Genomic DNA, 20917 nt, shown 5'->3' with positions numbered 1-20917 from the left:
TATTAAGTGCTGGTATAATTCAAGTTTGTCCTCTTTTCACTTTCATTAGACCAGCCCTGTAAAAAAAGAACGTTCTCCAAGGCCACAGAGCTGCTGCCACTCTTCTAGTCTCTCCCCACAAGATAAACTAATGATCCCCGGACTCGGCATAGCACGGGAAAAGCAGCGACTGTCATATGGGGCATTTAGTAATCAAATATATGGAAGTGGCACCGATTCTCCAACATCACCAGCCACTGATGCCCCTCCACTTCCTCCTAGGAATCCAAGCAAAGGTTGGTGTTAAAAATGAAAGAACAGTTTTCTCTGAAATGTTAGTGTATTTAATTATGATTTGTGGCTGTGCGTTTAACTGCTAATAGCAGCTGGGTAAATGTTCTGGTCAAATGGATGTCTACATTTTCTTAACAATGGATTCCATTAAAGAATATGATTGTTGCAGTGCATAAAGTACTGCCACAATGGGCTAATGCTGTATAAACAACTATTTCCAAATCCACAGCTTTAACACTTAGAAGAAAGAGTAGCAGGTACATTGAGAACACCTCTAACTCATATTCTCCTCCAAGCCTGACCATCCTGACTTGAAAATATATCACTGCCTCTTCAATAGCACTGAGTCATTATCCTGGAATTCTCTACCTGACAGCAACATTAGTGAATCTAAGCCACACCGATTTCAGTAGTTCAAGAAAATGGCCTACTACAACTTTCATGAGAGCAATTAGAGATGAGCAATAAATCTTCACCTTGTCACTAATGCCCAATCCCCTACGAGTAAATAAAAAAAAGTAATCCATTTTGAAATTGAAATTTTGATCTTAATTATGTTATCATTTCTTACTGCAATAAATATGGCTCAAACAAATCAACATCTCATAATCACAAAACTGAACAAATTAAAATGGCCTCTGTAATCTAATAATGCTACCAACTGAGGTAAAGATCAAAAAAGCATACAACTAAGAAGCCATTGTACCTTAAAAAGATATTTCTGATTTAAGCTGTATTGTTAATAATTAAAACATAAAAGTAATATTTAAACATTTTTTCCTTAACAGAGTATAGATTATGATGAATAGAAGGAATCTGTAGTCAAAATTAGAAATAATTTAAACATGAAAAATGTTGGAAGTATGCTTTTACAGCTTTCTCCCCATTGCTTCTTGCTTTGGCTTTTAAAGCATGAAATCTTGTATCATTTAAGCTCCCTTGCTGTCCACCCTATCACAGACTCCTCTTCCTTCCCCCAGTCACTCTAAACTCAAACCTATCACTTCTTTCTTCATATACTCAAAACTAATTATTTATTTATTCAATTGTGACAGAAGGTTATCAACTTGAAACATTTGCAGGACCTTACAGGGGTTTAAGCAATGTGGGCTGTGGTGAGATTAGTAAAAAAAATTTGGATGGGAAGCCAATCACTGCCTTTGTAGCATCTCTGTCTAACTTTTCAGTTTTCCACAGGGAACAAGTTTCTTGCTAGGTAATAGTGAGTTTCTCATTCATTTGCAGCGAGTTGCCAATTAATGCAGATTATTGCTTGGTAAACATGTTATTGAAGGCCCAGCACACCTCATAATTTAAAGATTTTTATCCACCAAACTCATCAAACAAGTGAGACATTGAGAAAAGTAACCACGGAAATCTGAGCAGGAACCTGGTGAATTCAGCTCACTACTTACTCCAAACCACCTTGATGTTGGGCACGAGGCACCAACATCTCAAGGAATGTGTTATTGGCACTAGCCACACATACTCCACTTTTCTAGACAGTGGAATCTAAATGTGCCAACTTCTAAAAACTCACATGATACCTCTCCATTCCAATTACAGGACGCTTCAGTGCTTCACCTCGGGCCACACTGATCACTATCATTGTAATGCTGCAGCAAGGACACTGCACTCAGGGACAAGCACCCAAGCTTATAGACTGGACCAGGCTGCATTTTCAGACTGTTCCCTCACAGCCATTGTGCTCGGTTACTTTGGTCACCTGGACGCTTACAGCATCAATGTCTTACATTGCCTTACTTCTTTATGAACTCCCCCCCCCCCCCCCCCCCCCAGCCAGACACCAAGTTCATATTTCTTTTGTCATATCTAGTCATTTAGTATAAACACAAAGGGAGCTTGTTGTGATTGTCAGCTGTCCTTAGCCAAATCATGGGGGATAGCTGTCACTCAGGGAACCCTGGAATCGTAAGCCAGGAGCACATCAATGTCAGTCAAGGGCTTGGAAACACACGGTCAAGCTATTCTGGACGGTTGGGATACTTTGCACATTAAGGGGTGAGGACTTAAATGTCATGCAGCTCACCACCTGTCTTGAGATTTTCTGCCCTACTGGGGACTGCTTTCCCTCTGAAATGCACCAAAAATATCTGACTTGCTCACAAGTGGTGGGGTGATCCCAGTTACTGATTTAGCACAGCTGAGGGCAATTGCGTTTAGTGGTATTGGGAGTTGTCATGATTGACAGCGAGTGAGGGAGGATACTGCAGCCATTAGTGAGAGTGGTAGAGCATGGGTCTTAATGGGAAGTCTGTAGAGTGGCAGGGATAGGGTAGCAGGGGAGACGATGGCCTAGTGGTATTGTTGCTGGACTGTTTATCCAGAGCCCCAGGTAATGTTCTCGGGACATGGGCTTGAATCCTGCCATGGCAGATGGTGGAATTTGACTTCAATAAATATCTGGATTAACAATCTAATGATGACTATGAATCCATTGCTAATTGTCAGAAAAACCCATCTGGTTCACTAATATCCTTCAGGGAAGCAAATTGCCATCCTTATCTGGTCTGACCGACATGTGACTCCAGACCTACTGCAATGTGGTTGACTCTTAACTGCCCTGTAGCCAATTAGGGATGGGCAATAAATGTTGTCTGGCCGGCGATGCCCTCATCCGTGAATGAATAGAAACAAATAGAGTGAGTTTGAGACATCAGGGAGAAGATGGTAACAATTAGTCCTGTGGAGTGGAGAAAGTCATTGATCTTCTTTCCTACATCACTGTGCTTTCCTCCATATGGCTGAGACTACGTTAGCCCTGTGGTAAACTTAAATGAAGCTGGCATTCCTCAAGTCATAGCCCCTGTGGAGAACAAGGAGGTCCCACCCAAAGGCAGAAAAGTGGATTTGAGGATTATCAAAGTACAGTGATCTCACTGAATAGCGAAGCAAACTCAACTGGCTGAATGGCCTACTTCTGCTCCTATGTCTTGTAGTCTCCTACAGCAGTCTGCACAGCATGGGGAATCTGGGGGAAGTGTCAGGAATCATGCAGGGCACCTCTACCCTGACCATGCTTGCCTAGGTGGACAACAAGGATGTGCAGGCACAAGCAATGTTGATTAATTCAGGGATATCCACTGTGTAGCAAGTTGTTCTGGAAACAGTATGTGGTAAAATGGGCCCAGAATTGGATATAAGATAACACAGTGTGAAGCTGGATGAACACAGCAGGCCAAGCAGCATCAGACGAGCAAGAAAGCTTGACGCTTCGTGTTGGGGCCCTTCTTCAGAGATGAGGGAGGGGAAGGGGATTCTGAAATAAATAGGGAGACCGGGGGAGGCGGATAGAAGATGGATAAAGGAGACGATAGGGTGAGAGGAGACAGACAGGTCAAAAAGGCGGGATTAGAGCCAGTGAAGGTGAATGAGGTTAGTGGGTAGGGGATGGGGGTGGGGCTTGAGGTGGGAGGAATGGTTAGGGAGGCGGGGACTAGCTAGGCTGGTTTTGGCATGTGGTTGGAGGAGGGGAGATTTTGAAGCTTGTGAAGTCCACATTGATACCCTTGGGCTGCAGGGTTCCCAAGCGAAATATGAGATGCTGTTCCTGCATCTTTCGGGTGGTGTCATTGTCGCAGTGCAGGAGGCCCAGGATGGACATGTCGTCTGGGGGTTGGGGGGGGGGTGGTGGAAATTTAAATGGTTCGTGACTGGGAGGTGTAGTTGTGAACTGAGGGTAGGTGTTCTGCCCAGAATTGGATATGTCTGTTGCCAATCAGAGGGAGGGTAAATAATTAATGCGGCAATTTTGATAACATTTGGCAAGAAAAACTAGTAAGTGTCACGGTGGACATCCCTCCAAAATTATGTGACACAACTTAGATTAAGATTAAGCTCATTAACTTTCTTTCTGTTCAAGTGTTTCCAGACTACTGCATATTTCCAGCATCTAAAGTATTAAATTTTTGTATTAGAGGAAACAATCAATATTGGCTGGTGCTAATAGTTTCAGATTTCTAAAGCACTAATGTAAATCAATTTACATAAGACCCCTGACCTGCTGGTAGTTAAACAGTATGTTTATGTAGAGTTTGCAGTAAGAATACAAAATGCTTGTTCCGTTATGTTCATAGGACTTTAGCAATGTTGTTGCATATTTAATTTCTTACAATCCAGAATCTGTCCATGAAATGTACCTTCAGTTAGTTTTGATCTTCCTCCAAATGTAAATTGAGTCGTAGGTCCAGATATCTGATGTAATGCATTTGTAAATGACTTGTCATCCTAAACCGACTTCTAAAATCTTTCCGCAGCCTGTGTCAGAGTAGTTTGAAGTACATAATTTAACTTTGTCAAAACTTGAAAGAGGAGAATGGAGAATATGCAGAAGTCCCTTTTGGCATTGGATTCTACACTCAGAGAGTCATGTTTGCAAGGAACGCAGATTGCAAAATTTAAATTATGGTATTGCATTCCTTCCTCTGGCCACGAAGTGTACTTGTCTATTGGGAAGGTAGGGTTGCCCAATTCCCACTTTGAACAAGAAAGGAATCATATGTTTACACAGTGTTCTCAACATGTGCTAAATTATTGTCTGCTTGAAGTATGACTTTTGAAATGTAGTAGTTCCCGGTTATATAGACAAACATGACAACAAAGGTATTCTGAACTAGGTACTACACATTTCAATAATATAAGAACATAAGAACTAGGAGCAGGAGTAGGCCATCTGGTCCCTCGAGCCTGCCCTGCCATTTAATAAGATCATGGCTGACCTTTTTGAGACTCAGCTCCACATACCTGCCCACTCACCATAACCCTTAATTCCTTTACTGTTCAAAAATTTATGTGACCTTGCCTTAAAAACATTCAGTGAAGTAGCTTCAACCACTTCACCGGGCAGGGAATTCCACAGATTCACAACCCTTTGGGTGAAGAAATTCCTTCTGACCTCCAGTCCTACATCTGCTTCCCTTTATTTTGAGGCGATATCCTTTAGTCCTAGTTTTACCTGCTAGCGGAAACAACCTCCCTGCCTCCACTTTATCTATTCCCTTCATAATCTTATATGTTTCAATAAGATCTCCCTTCATTCTTCTGAATTCCACTGAGTATAATCCCAGTCTACTCAGTCTGTCCTCCTAATCCAACCCTCTCAACTCTGGAATCAACCGAGTGAACCTCCTCTGCACCCCCTACAGTGCTAATATATCTCTTCTCAGGTAAGGAGACCAAAACTGCACACAGTACCCCAGGTGTGGTCTCACCAGGACCCTATACAGCTGCAGCATAGCCTCCCTGTTTTTAAACTCTGTCCCTCGAGCAATGGCAGACAAAATTCCATTTGCCTTTTTAATCACTTGCTGCACCTGCAATCCCACCTTCAGCGATTCATGCCCAAGGACACCCAAGTCCCTCTGCACAGCAGCGTGCTGTAATTTTTTAACATTAAAACATAGTCCATTTTAGTTATTATATTATCCAAAATAGATGACCTCACACATATAAACATTGTACTCCATCTGCCAGACCTTTGTCCATTCACTTAGGCTATCTATATCCCTCTGCAGACTTTCAGTGTCTTTTGCACACTTTGCTTTACCACTCACCTTAGTGTCATCTGCAAATTTTGACATAGCACACTTAGTCCCCAACTCCAACTCATCAATGCAAATTGTAGACAATTAAGATTCCAACACTGATCCCTAAGATACACCACTAGCCACTGACCGCCAACCAGAAAAACACCCATTTACCCCTACTCTTTGCTTTCTACTGGTCAACCAATCTTCTATCTATGCCACTATATTACCTGTAGTACTATGCAACTTTATCTTATGTAGCAGCCTTTGGTGTGGCACCTTGTGAAATGCCTTCTGGAAATCGAGATACACCACATCCACAGGTTCCCCATTGTCTACCATGCAAGTAATATCCTCAAAGAATTCCACCAAATTAGTTAAACGTGACCTTCCCTTCATAAATCCATTCTGGGTTTTCCCAGTGGGACAATTTATATCCAGATGTCTTGCTATTTCTTCCTTAATGATAGATTCAAGCATTTTCCCCACTATCAAAGTTAAGCTAACTGGCCTATCGTTACCTGCTTTTTGTCTACTTCCTTTTTTAAACAGTAGCACCACATTGGCTGTTTTCCAATCTGTGAGAACCACCCCAGAGTCCACTAAATTTTGGTAAATAATTACTAGTGCATTTGCTATTTTCCCCATCACCTCTTTTAGTACCCTGAGATGCATTTCATCAGGGCCAGGAGACTTGTCTACCTTTAGCCACGTTAACTTGCCCAGCACTGCCTCCTTAGTGACAATGATAGTTTCTAGGTCCTCACCTGCTATAACCTTCTTGCCATTAGTTTTCAGCATATTATTTGTGTCTTCCACCGTAAAGACCGACACAAAATAACTGCTTACTGTCTCACCTATTTCCTCATTCCCAGTTATTAAATTGGCTTTCTCATCTCCTAAAGGACCAATGTTTACCCTTGCCACTGTTTTACGATTTACATATTTATCGAAACTTTTGCTGCCTGTTTTCTATATTCTCTTGATTCTTTCTAATGAGAGAGGTAGCCCTATGGTCCAATAGGACTATGGTGACTTTACCTTTACTTTACCTGTTGATCAGAAATGGAACTTGACTCGCATTCAAATTTCCACGGCTTACAAGAATGGGTCATCTCATGTCCTCCCAAAGTTTGTCCACCGTTTACAAGGCACAAGTCAAGTGTGATAGAATATTCTCTACTTGTCTGGCTATGTGCAGCTCCAATAAAGCTCAAAGTTTGATATAATCTAAGAAAAAGCAACCTGCTTGATAGGAATTGCATCTTGCACCTTAAGCATTCATTCACTCCACCATCACTGCACAGTAGAGGGAGTGTATACCATCTACAAGATACACTAGCAACACACCAAGGCTTCTTAGACAGCACTTTTCAAACTTGTGCATCAAGAAGAACAACTCAGCAGATGTATGGAATCTTTGCTACCTACAATATCAACCTCTAAGACAAACACCATCCTGATTTAGAACAATATTGCCATTCTTTCACAGTCACTGGGTCAAAATCCTAGAAAACCCTCCCCAACAGTACTGTCGCTTTACCTACACTACATGTTCAAGAAGGCAGCTCAATACCACCTCCTCAGAGCAGTGAATACCGTGCAACAAATGCTGGCCTAACCAGCAACACCCACATATAGTGAGTTAACAATTAAAATAAATAATGATTAGCCTACCCCTCGTATTGGATTGCGTGACAGCCTAGATGGTGCTTGAAACTATTCTTTTGACTTAAAGCTGTCACTTGGTAACAGACAGAAAAAAAAGTTTGAGAACCCAACTTCGAGATGTTGCAGTTCATTAATAGTCATCATATGTGATTGCCAAGAATGATTTTCTTTTGTTCCTAATATTAAATATGATCAATTTTGAAATTCTGATCTTGTACAAGTGATATTTGGAATGTTGCAAATGTGTATATTACATCTAAAATTAGATCACTGCTATTACAATCTTGAAATGAAAATTTGCTTTCTGTTCATCAGTTTTAGTCCTTGGTGGATGGGAGAAAGTCAGTTATTTTACATTGCTTTGATCCTTCATTGCACTGTATAGCTTGCTTTCATAACTGCTCTTAACATAATGTGCAGTAGTCAGCTATGTTCTTGTGCTTCTCCAGCTCCACATGGCCCAGTCCCTCCTTCAGTCCTTCCTGTAGGTCCCCAGGTCACAACTGGCAGCTCCACTTTATCAAAGAAGAGACCACCGCCCCCACCCCCTGGACACAAACGAACCTTATCTGACCCACCAAGCCCGCTACCTCACGGTCCCCAGAATAAAGGTCTGATTCCTTGGGGTGAGTTTTTCTTATATTAATTTAGTTAAGTAAAATTACTGTAGGAAGCAGAAAGTTATATTATTGTTTATTAAGGTAAAAATGATATAAAAGGAAGAAACTGCAAAAAGTTGGTTCTTTCTCATTCATTCAACCTCTGGATATCAATGGAATTTGCTATCATTGGTGTATGGAAACTATATTATCTGGGGACTTTGACGTGAGGAAATTCACACGCTTGCATTGCTACTTCGTCAGATAATTATCATCAACCCCGATGTGTGTAAGTTGCTGTTCTTGACAGCACAATTTTTTTTCTCTCATTGTCCACCACACTGATGATTGTTTGTCTTTTACTTTAATGTGGCGTATTCTGAAATAATAGAACAAAGAAAAAGAACAAAGGAAATTACAGCACAGGAACAGGCCCTTCAGCCCTCCAAGCCTGCGCCAATTCAGATCTTCCATCTAAACCTGTCACATATTTTCCAATTTCTGTATCCCTCTGCTCTCTGGCCATTCATGTATCTGTCTAGACACATCTTAACTGACGCTATCGTGCCCGCCTCTACCACCGCTGCTGGCGATGCGTTCCAGGCACCCACCACCTTTTGCGTAAAGAACTTCCCACGTATATCTGTGTTAAACTTTTCCCCTCTCACCTTGAATTCGTGACCCTTAGTAATCGAGTCCCTCACTCTGGGGAAAAAAACTTCTTGCTATCCACCCTGTCTATACCTCTCATAATTTTGTGGACCTCAATCAGGCCCCCCTCAACCTCTGTCTTTCCAATGTAAATAATGTAAATCGTGTCCTCAATACCCCGTCCAATGAATGAAAGTATAATATGGAAGAATCGGGACACAATGACTTCAATGCACTTGCCACAGCCACTGGTGGAGCCTTGGTTCATGGCTGGCTCTTCACTAAGTAAATTAGGAAGATTGGATTGCATTTCACAATTAGTTGAGTAGAAAATTGAAAATACAGTACTCAGTATGTTGTCTAAAATTGCTGATAGGAGGAACTTGTTACTGTTTGAAAAGAAAATGATAACAACATTGATGTTATTTGGCTAACATTTCTAATAAATTACTTTGATTAATGCATACTCAAAAGCATGACTTGAGCTAATATGTGTATTATTGGATGATCAGTCAAACTTACAGGAGTTTACAATACCCAGAACAGCAGCCCAGCACTCCGCCCTCTTTCAGGGTCTGTTGTGGAGTCCTGATCAAGACTGTGAAACTTAGATCAGGCACTGTACCTGTTTCATATAACTTGGGCTCATTAAATATACTGGATCTATAAAGTAAGGAATTTATTAGTATTTATAATCTTATTCCAATGCAGTGATTTCTTAAAATTGTAAATTATCTTTAAAAAACTTCCATTATTTTTGAAAGATGTGAAATGATGTTGCAGAAGAGTATGGATCAGTAAGTTTATAGGAATGGTAGTTCTGGTGGGCAAATGAATAATAACTAGAGGGAAAACAAGAAAACAAAAGAAATCAAGTAGATTGAATGGTACTAAATGGCAGCATGTGCACTGGTGAGAAAGAAACACAAATTAGTGGATAAACCAATGAAATCATGGAACTATAAAAAGTTCAGTTTAATTAGACAATGGTGGAGTACAAACCTAAAGAAATATCTGTTATGTAAAAAGCATTGGCCACACCCAATCTGGAGTGCTGTGTGCATTTACATCCCCTAGTCATAAAAAAGACATTATTTCTAAAAAGAAAAATAATTTAGGTTATTAGAGATTTAAAGTAATGTAATTTACTGTATGAATGGAAACCTACCCTTATAATTCAATCATCCAGACAGCATAACAACAAGAGCTAGAAAGAAGCACCACTCAACAACAACAAACATTTAAGGAAATTTTGGCAGGAGGGTCTGAATGAACTGTAGTATCTTGAACCTCTGAGTAAAAGAAATTCCCAAGAACGTTTTACAAAATACTGGCCAGTTTTTAGCATCATAGAGCTGTACAGCATGGTAACAAACCCTTTGGTCCAACTTGACCAGATATCCTTCTAAACCCTTCTTATTCATGTACCCATCCAGAGATTTTTTAAATATTGTAATTATATATCAGCCTCCACCACTTACTTTGGCACCTCATTCCATACATGCACCACCCTCTGCAGGAAAAATTGCCCCTTAGGTCCCTTTTACATCTTTCCTCTCTCACCTTAAACCTACAACCTCTAGTTTTGGACTCCCCTACCTTGGGGAAAAGACCTTGTTTATTCACCCTATCCATGCCCCTCAGGATTTTATAAACCTGCATAAGGTCATCCCTCAACCTCCAACGCTCCAGGGAAAATAGCGCTGGTCGATTTCAACCTCTCCCTACAGTTCCAACCCTAGCAACATTCTTGTAAATCTTTTCTCAACCCTTTCAAATTTCATAACACCCTTCCTATATCAGGGACACCAGAATTGCATGCAGTATTCCAAAAGTGGCCTATCCAATGTTCTGTACAGTTGCAACATGACCTTCCAACCCCCAAGATCCATGCACTGACCAATAAAGGCGAGTGCACTAAACACCACCTTCACCATGCTGTCTAGCTGTAACTCCACTTTCAAGGAACTATGAACCTGCACTGCAAGGTTTTATTGTTCAGCAACACTCCCCAGGACCCTTATCATTAATTATATAACTCCTGCCCTGATTTGCCTTTCCAAAATGCAGCACCTGACATTTATCTAACATAAACTCCGTCTGCCTCTCCTCAGCCCATTGGCCCATCTCACCAAGATCCCGTTGTACTCTGAGGTAACATCCTTCACTGTTCACTGTACCTACCCCCCCCCCGTCTAGTTTTGGTGTCACCTGCAAACTTACTCACCATACCTCCTATGTTCACATTCCAAATGATTTAAGTAAATAACAAAAAGCAGTGGTGTGCCACTGCTTAACAGTCTCCAGTCTGAAAAGCAACCCTCCACCACCACCCTCCGTCTCCTACCTTCGGGCTAGTTCTGTATCCAAATGGCTAGTTCTCTTTTTAGTCCATGTAATCTAACTTTACCAGTCTACCATGAGGAACCTTGTCGAATGCCTTCCTGAAGTCCATAAAGATCGCATCCACCACTCTGCCCTCATGAATCCTTTTCGTTACTTCAAAAAACTCATTCAAGTTAATGAAACATGACTTCCCACAAACAAAACTATGTTGACTATCCTTAATCAATCCCCGCCTTTCCAAATACACATAAATCGTGTCTTTTAGGATTCCCTCCACAATTTGCCTACCACTAGCGTCAGGCTCACCAGTCTGTAGTTCCCTAGCTTTTTCTTACCTCCTTTCTTAAATAGTGGCACCACATGATTGCATCATTCAGTGTGTGCTGATTGTAAAGATTTCTTGAACAGTGTGATTCATTCCTTTCAAATGAATTATCAATTTGTTGAAGTGAGCTTTAGTTTTTTTTTGCTTTGGTAAAACAGCCACTTTTTCTGAGCAATGAGCACTGAGGTATTTTACTGTCACTAACCAAAGATCAATCAGATGGGCATCAGTGCTACTCAACATGTCATTCTCACGAGGAAAAAGCTTGCAAAAAAAATTGTTCATTGTTAATTGTCACTTTGTAAGCTGACTTTCACAGGATCTGTTTTATCAGCCATTTAGGCATAAGACATGTGCATTATCGAAGTGTTATTTTCTTGATCTGCTGGTTGAAGAAAGCACTTTAAGATTAAATGAACAAAACCTGCAAAACTGGCTGAGCACTTGTTTTTGAATTTGGTGAAAAGTATAGAGTAGTGGCATGCATTAAGTACCATTAAAATCATTGTTCTTTTTGATTTTTATGATGTGGAATTGGGTAACCAGAACATAATTTCAAAGTTTGCTGATAACATTAACGTGAGAAATGTAGTATACTAGTCCCCTAGAAATGCAAGGGATGGCTGTCGATTGGTGAGCTGAGGTCCGGTAGGAGATTTTCGGGCAATGTTGTTGCGGTGCCTGTTATTTTTACACTGCAACGGCGTTTCCCAGGAGTGGAGGAAGATGATAAGTCATTTAAGTGGCCAGTTAAATCCATCTTCCTGCCATTGCTAGCATTCAATTAGCAATGGTGGCCCTTCGACCCCACAGAAATGCTGCAGGATTTCCAGAGGCACATTCATATGTCCCCATCCTCCCATCAATTTCGCAGAAGGCTGCCTGTCTGACCTCGCAAACCCAACTTCTGTTAGCTTATTCTAAGGTCACCTTGCTGCCATGGTGCCTTTTCAGCATCCTTTCACTTCTAGTCGTGGGATTTTGTGTTCTTGCAGCTCGGCTTCAATCTGCATTTGATTTAAACTGACATATAGAATGTGTTCATCTTAAACTAGTCATTGACGCTAATTTATTTGTAAGTATTTTGTAATCAACCTGTTTACTGTGTTATGACACATCTTTGGATCAAGTTGGGGTATTTTCTAATCAACCCATTCAGAGATGTTATATTCCTCTGAAGCAGATGGGACTTGAACTTGAGTCTTCTAGTTCGGAGATAGGGACACTATCACTGCACTATAAGAGCCCTTCTGGATTAGGTAGGACTTGAACCCTGCACCATAAGAGCACCACTAATTAGTTTGTATAATTTCATTAAATAGTAAAACATTCTTGTTTGTACAAATTTTTAGTCTTTAGCTGACAATAATTAATCACTCTTGGAACATAAATAAGCATTTTTTACTAAAACTGATGTTGTTTGTTTTTGCTGAATATTGTGACAAAGTTGAAAATATCAGCTGGAATTGGAAACTCCTTCTAATCTTTTAAAAATGTAACACTTGTGGCAAAAATTAAACTGAACGAGAAAAGGTGACGAAAAACTGCTTGTGATGTTAACTAAATGGTTATTGGCCTAGATTTTACTGTCAGTGGTGAAGAAATGGCAGTTGTTTAAAACTGCCCAGAAACTTAGTGTGCTCTTCAGAAGAGCATCTCTCAGTTATGACAGAATGCTTTTAGTGTAACACCCTACAAAGAACATCTATGTGGTTTGTAAACAGGGCAAACAACATTGTGTGTGTCTCAGATCAATAAGGTTGAAGATTCCTTAGTGAGACCAGTAGGGTTGATTTTAATGTTTTTTGGAAATGGCATCAAGACTTTCAGGTTTTGTTGCACTTTCAGCTGCATGTAGGCAACCTCCTAACGAGAAGAAGGTTGCCGATTAGCATTAGTTGATCACTTAATTAGAACTGTATTGACTTGTATTTTTAAGTTAAGCTTTTGGTGCATGGGCTCCCTTGGCTTTCTAATACTCGTTAGTGAAAGCAGGGTGAGTACGTGGTAGCATGCTAAGGGTCTGAAACTATGCCAAGAGAACATGTCAATGTGTACTCAGTACTGATAGCTATCCTCTCATGTGCTAATGGGAATAGTTCCATTCACAGTACCAGTACTGAGAGATTATTTTATGTAGTTTGGAGTTCTAGCCTACCAGAATTACATGAAGCATGCTTATGCTGTTGTAGATTAGAGGTGAGAGCAACAGCCCTTAACATTAAGGCTGTATTCAACAAAGTGTGGCATAAAGGAGCCCTAGCAAAACTGGAATCATTAGGTATTAGGGGTCAAACTGTCCACTGGTTGGACTCATACCTGGCAAGTAGGAGTATAGTTGTAGCTGTTGGAAGTCAGTCATCTCATCTCCAGAGTATCTCTGCAGGAGTTCCTTAGAATAGTATCCTAGGCCAAACCATCTTCAGCTGCGTCATCAATGACCTATTCCTGCATCATAAGGTCAGAATTGCAGATGTTTGCTGATGATTGCATAATGTTCAGCACCATTCATGACTCCTCAGAAACTGAAGTAATCCATGTTTAAATGCAACAAGATGAGGAGGGCTGTTTGATCTGTAAAAAGAGGCTGAATAGGCTGGGGCTATTTTCCCTGGAGTGTTGGAAACTGAGGGAACACCTTACAGAAGTTTATAAAATCATTAGGGACATGGATAGAGTAAATAGCCAAGGTCGTTTTCCCAGGGTGGGGGACCCCAAAATTAGAGGGCATAGATTTAAGATGAAAGAGGAAAGATATAAAAAGGACCTAAGGGGTGACTTTTTCATGCAGAGGATGGTGTGTGTAGGGAATCAGCTGCCAGAAGAAGAGATGGAAGCTGGTACAATTAGCACATTTAAAAAGGCATCTGGACGGGTACATGAATAAGAAGGGTTTATAGGGATAAGGGCCAAATTCCAGCAAATGGGGCTGGATTAATTTAGGATATCAAGTAGGCATGGACCAGTTGCACCAAAGGATCTGTTTCTATGCTTTACAACTGTATGACTCTAAGAGCTAGACAATATCCAGTCTTGGGCTGCTAAGTGGTAAGTAGCATTTGTGCCAAGCAATGGCCATCTCCAATAGGAGACGTTCTAATCATCATCCCTTGACATTCAGTGTTATCATCACTGAATCCCCCACTGTCAACATCCTTGGGCGTTACCATTGACGAGAAATTCAATTGGATTCATCAGAAAAACACAGTGACTACAAGAGCAGGTCAGACATTAGAAAACTCACCTCTTGACTCCCCAAAGCCGGTCCACCTTTTACACGGCACAAGTCAGAAATTTGATAGAATACTCAAGCTTGCCTGAATGGCTGCAGCTCCAACAACACTCAAGAAACTTGACACCATCCAGGAGAAAGCAGACCACTTGGCTGACACCACATTCCACAAGCATCAATTCCCTCCACCACCAACACTCAGTAGCAGCAGTGTGTACTATCTACAAGATGGACTGCGCAAATTCACTAAAGATCCTTAGACAGCACTTCCATCTAGAAGGACAAGGACAGCAACTAAAAGGGAACACCACCACCTGCAATTTCCCTTCCAAGCCATTTGCTATCCTGACTTGAAATATATCACCATTCCTTCACTGTCACTGGAATTCCCTCCCTAAAGATGTTATGATTCAACCTACAGCATGTGGAATGCAATTATTTAAGAAGGCAGACTGAACAAAATTGGAGAGATCTGGATGCTCCCTTCAGTACACCTCAGCTAGGCTCTCCAAAATGGTCAAACTGCACTGTGCTTTTCACAGCCTTGAGCAGTAAAGAGGCTCCTGGGTATCAAAGCATTAAGGTGCTGATCAGAATGCCTATTCAAGGAGACAGGAGGTAGGAAGTGCAAGGTGATGAAAGGAGTGCACCTCCAGCAGCACACATCACTGCCCAGGACACCCATGTTATTGCAACGTTCGTTTGGGTTTCACCAGTACATCACAGAAGTTGACAGATAAGCCAACTTTTCACATCCCCACTTATAGCTGTCCTGCCAGAAACCATTTCTTATTCTCTCCACAGTCTCCACCCAACACACCCCCCAACAATCTCCCCCAGCACCTGCAATTAGATGCTGTCAGTTCTGATGCTGCTCTTCAAATGACTGAAAAGGTTGTTTCTCACTTAAAAAGTTTTTTGTTTAGTATTTCCGATAATCCTGTAGACGTTGTTGTAAAAGGCAACCTTACAAGACCCGAAAAAAAGTCGACTTGATCCACCAAGTATGAAAGCAAACAATGGATGTGGATGGTTGCCATCTTTGTCATTCTGCTGTGTGTTGGCATATCTTAAACTCTTACACATCTCATTATATCCCATATAGTATCATCTGCTTGATGCCTTGCAACTTGTTATAAGGCGCTGCTAACAAACATCCATTGTAGGTAAAGATTTGAGGCTGTCTGTTTGTACAAATACAGTATGCAGCTAGAAAAGAAATTGACAGATGTACTGGATATATGCAAATTCATGATTTTTACAGCCAGAAAAATGAGTTCATCTTATGCACCATGAAATGTAGTAATTTGGTTCTGAAGAAATGACTCTCCGCATACTGGAAAAGTAAATTTTGTCTGACTAGTTATCTGCCATGATTAAAATTTATCATGCCACTCAAAATTCACTTAAACTTGACCACTTAATCTGTGGCTTTTTCTGGCATGTTTAGCAGGTGACTAGAGGGTAAAAACCAAAACTTCACATCTTTCATTTATTTTAATGTAAAGTTTCTTGCTGTAGTATAGCTCATGGACGATCAAGACAGATCTAACAGTAGCTAATTGATTTTCATGTTGAACACACTGGAAGATGCTGAGACAATTTATTCCAAAATAGTGGTCTCACAATTAAAGTTACAAAATCTGGCTCAATGATTTGTTAATTAATTTTCCACCGTTTAAAATATGAATAAATGATGGGAACTAGATTAGGGGAAATGATGCAATTTAAATAAAAGTAACTTGTTCAGAATTTTAAAATGAATAACGAATAATACAAATAGTATTTGTTTATTTATTGTGGATAATATATTCCTAATGTGTTTTAACTGGAATTCTTTGCTGCATTTAGAGTTAACGATCAGTCATCTAAATTATGGGTAGTGTTTACTTATGCTTGACCTGTGATATTGAAATTTGTTAGCATCCATTCTTGGTAGTTTCTCATTGTATGTTTTTGTTTATATGTAAATTAATGTTAAACTAACCTAAAGTATTATTTAACTGTCTCTTAGGCACAGATACTGGTCCCCCACAGTCAAATCGAACAGGAAATAAGTTTGAGGGATTGCCTCAACAATCAAGGTAACTAGATTTTTTTGATACACCGTTGATGTTTAAACCAAATTATGAATGAGCCCTCTTTCCTAACTAAAGGACCAATATCCTACAGAATTTGGAGTACTCCGATTGTTACTCAATGGAACTACCTAATGTCAATTTAAGGTCACATTTATTGCAGGATTACTGGAATTTAAATGTTGCATAATTCTAATCACTTTGAAAGTTAAGATGATAGTTGTTTGTCATTTCTTAAAACGTGTTCCTAATGGTCTTTGAAACATCATGGTCATTTAACGGCCTCCTCCTGTTTTAATGTTAGTGCTTGATTGAATCACATTTGGATCAGTCTAATTCTGGGCCTTTGGTTGACTCAACATATCCCAGTTTTTCTAAACTTGTTTTCATGGCAAAATGGATTAATTTTGAAGGTAAGTCTTTATATCACGAATGTAAGAGGTATTTAACTTGCTACGTTATATACAAATGTTCATTGAGTATAAAATTAACACACTTTTGATGGATATCATTTATTTCAGTGGACGTTATAGCATTTAGTGGTGCATTTGTACATGGTGATTCTGTTGTTTTGTACAATTGGTCAAACTACATAAATTAACTCATTCTCACTAGTCTAATATTGTTCCAATGTGTTGGATAAGCCTTTTCTCAAGGTTCCAAACATAGCCTGCTGTCTTTTCATCAATAGGTGGATACACATGTTTGAACCTATTAACCAGCAACTCATCTTCCACCACTATACAAACTCAAACTTCATTATCCAATAAGACCAGTTTTGTAAGAAGATCAGTAAACGTCCACTTTCCTCTTGCAGTAAATCCATCTTTCTCACTTTTGATCAAGTTTTTTTAAATTGAGCTCAAGGAGCTTTGCTAAAAGGAAGTATCTAAACAGTGCAAATCCCCTCAGCAATTTGATAATGCTATATGAATAATATGGTTAATCCTGGTTCCTCCAAGTGTAGTTTTGTCAAAAGGTAACTGCACATTACCAGATAACTTGTAATTGACCACCACAATCATGTTGTATGACCCTTTTGAACCTGAAATGTGGCCCACTCTTCTTTGCCTCTCAAAAAAATTAACTGTGACAATTGCACACATTGCCAGAGATAATGTAGCATATTTTCAATATTATCTGATTGCGTTAGAAGATACAGTTTTATAGATTTCAACTAAAAGACTGACAATATTTGAAATAATTATGACTCAAGAAATATTCCTACCCCCAGCATAAAGCCATCATTCATATTTGGGAAATGTACAGGGCAAAACAGAATGAGAGATTCAAGAGATTATAAGCATTTATTTTCATCTTGGAAGCATGATTCATAGTTAGTTGTCCATTTGGTGATTTATTACCTTTCATTTGCTTTACAGTACTGGAACTGGAACCACAAAAACTGCCTTAGGTCCACGAGTGCTTCCAAAGCTACCTCAAAAAGGTAAGGTTAAATGTGTGTGAGTTACTGTTGACATTCAAACACTTAAACTTGTAAATTAACATGATATTGTAACATTCTACATCATTAGCTCGTACATGTAAAGCTTTTTTCAGTGGCAGGTATTATTTCCCACTCTTTCTACAAAATATCTACGAAGTACCAGTGGAATCTAGTTTGTTAGACGTTTTTCATTTGGTGCACATCCAGTTTCCCTCATAGGTGTGTAAAGCTTGACAAATGGCATACGTAGTCATAAGAACATAATGTACATCATTATCTTAAAAGAGGACTCATGTGTATAGGTCTTGGATGAGGATGCATATAGATGAAGCTAAAATTCTTTTGACTGGATAAGTAGCTTGCAGAATTTACTGTCTAAGCTCTCACCAGATTCACTTGCATTTAGTGAACATACTTGGAGAGATGTGACAAGTATGAACTTTACCAGGATGAGGTAATACCTTTAGATAGGGAACATTGGAAAACAAAAACAGATTTATTGGTTCGATGGGAAATTATCTGGTATTTTTGGGAGTGCCTTTAGGAATGGGCATTGGAAAGAGGAACTGCTTCCGATATGAGGGAATCCTAAATTCTTTCACCTAACCATAGGAACAAGCATTAAAATGCCATTTTAAGTTGACATTCAAATCCTGCTTACAACAAAAAGTGCTAAGTTTTATTTCCATGATTTCTGCTAGGACACAAAATCGAGCTTCTCTTAGTAATAGACTGTCTTAGGAAATGTGAAAAAAGAATCTCTATAGGAAATAAATTTTCCTTTTCTAAAGTATTATAGAATAAGATTGCATTGGAGTTAGAAAGACCCACATCTGTCATTTGAAAGGAAATTAAAGGAATTTGAAGGAAAGGAAGAAATGGTGTAAGACGTGTTAAAATAAGCTTTATGTTTTGATTAGAACTAATTTTCATTTCAAAGCAAGGTTCACATTGTTTGTCTATTATGTTTCATCTATTTATGAAATGATTTTCACGAACTTTTGGAGGTGTCCCTACTAAAAAGTGAAAGATTTTTTATGGTGATGTTTAGTTTTATAACCAAAATGCCCATTTAGCTGAAAAACACTAATCTTTATACTCATTCCTACTTCCAGTGTCTCTGAGAAAAATCGATAGTATCCATCACAGTTCAGTAGACAAATCAAGTCCAGACACTTTTCAGAAGCCACATCCAGGAGACCTGACTCAGAAATCACATGTGGAAGAACTGCCCCAGAAGCCGCATCCGGGCGACCTGCCCCAGAAGCCGCATCTGGGCGACCTGCCCCAGAAGCCGCATCCGGGCGACCTGCCCCAGAAGCCGCATCCGGGCGACCTGCCCCAGAAGCCGCATCCGGGCGACCTTCCCCAGAAGCCGCATCCGGGCGACCTGCCCCAGAAGCCCCATCCGGGCGACCTGCCCCAGAAGCCGCATCCGGGAGACCTGCCCCAAAAACCCAAAGATCTGCCTCCAAAACCACAGCCAGGAGAAATTCCTCAAAAACCCCACATAGGAGAAGTCATCCAAAAGTCCCAGCCTGGGGAGGTGTCCCAGAAGCCACAGGCTCAAGAGATTTCTCCAAAACCACAGTCAAGGGACATGCTGCAGAAACAGCCATCTGAAGATGCAAATGGTACATCTCCCCTTTTACCTGAAACCCCTGTACCCCTACCACGCAAGATAAATACAGTAAGTATACTTATTTCAAGTTCTATTTAATCTGTAATCATGCATTTAAAGAATGAAGCAGGAAAAGGTTAACTAATTCAGGGGATGCTACACAGAAGCAAACACAAACAGAAACTCCACATCCAAATCATTGAAGATCAACCAGACAGCTTCGAAAAGTGATTAAAAGATGTTGGGCCTCAAAGGAAAGCAAATTATAATGAACATTATAAAACAATAGTTCAGCTTTGGTTGTAATATTGCGTCCAATTTTAACAATCACAATTTAGGAAGGATAGGACGACTTTAGAAATAGTGTAGAAAAGATCAATGAGAATTATTCCAATGATGAAGAACCTAAGTTACATAGATTAATTGGAGAATTGTGGTGGAATTCCTTAGGAAAAAAAACATTAAGAGGAGATTTGATTAGCGGCGTTTAACATCACAACTATTCTACACAAAATAGCAAGTGGGAAATGTTTGAGAATTCGAGAGGGCATATTTAATGTGTTGGTCAGGAGAAAGAAGTAACTTGAGCAAAACCTTTATTGTGCAATTTAGCTTAGGATCTGGCATGTCTTGCCTGGAAGTGATAGAGGCAGTTTCAATCTTATTGTTCTAGAATCTGAGAATTGTAAAAGTACAGAAGATGGCCATTTGGCCCAATATTTTTTCCATTGCCCTCTAAATGAATAGACCCCACCTCATGCCATTTTTCCGCCTTCTCACCTTAACAGAGTAGGGTCTAATTCCCTTCTGATTTCATTACATTCTAAGCCAGTGCATCACAAACCGTGGCCTCTTGCTGTGCTGATAATGTGTTTTTTTTTCCTTATAATGCTTTTCTTAAAATGCTTATGCAGCTTTACCAATTATTTAAATCTGTGCCCACTTGTTCTCAGTTCTTCTTCCCATGGGAACAGTTTCTCCCTGGCTACACTGTGATCCCTCATGATTTTGAATACCTCTATCAAATCTCTTCTCAGCCACCTTTTCTACAAGGAAAACAGTCACAACTTCTCCTATCTTCATAATTCAACCCTGAAATCATTCTTTTGAGTCTTTTCTGCATTCTAT

General features: G+C 39.9%; 1 protein-coding gene across 10 annotated transcripts in view; it reads left to right on the top strand.

Moving 5' to 3' along the window:
- LOC125451568 (arf-GAP with SH3 domain, ANK repeat and PH domain-containing protein 1-like) overlaps positions 1–20917 on the top strand; it is a 313433-nt gene that overhangs the window by 271304 nt on the left and 21212 nt on the right. For 7 of the 10 annotated variants that reach the window (XM_059645968.1, XM_048528800.2, XM_059645970.1 and 4 more), the window contains 5 exons: positions 50–275; positions 7940–8116; positions 16658–16727; positions 18104–18168; positions 19284–19858. In XM_059645968.1, the coding sequence (XP_059501951.1) occupies positions 50–275; positions 7940–8116; positions 16658–16727; positions 18104–18168; positions 19284–19858 (1113 nt within the window). The remainder of the gene's footprint in view (positions 1–49; positions 276–7939; positions 8117–16657; positions 16728–18103; positions 18169–19283; positions 19859–20917) is intronic. The other 3 variants (XM_059645972.1, XM_059645973.1, XM_048528809.2) reach the window with 1 other exon arrangement.

Source organism: Stegostoma tigrinum, chromosome 5, assembly GCF_030684315.1.
Source record: "Stegostoma tigrinum isolate sSteTig4 chromosome 5, sSteTig4.hap1, whole genome shotgun sequence".
Lineage (NCBI taxonomy): Eukaryota > Metazoa > Chordata > Chondrichthyes > Orectolobiformes > Stegostomatidae > Stegostoma > Stegostoma tigrinum.
Note: the sequence above shows the minus strand (reverse complement) of the source record. Positions and strands in the feature narration are given on the sequence as shown.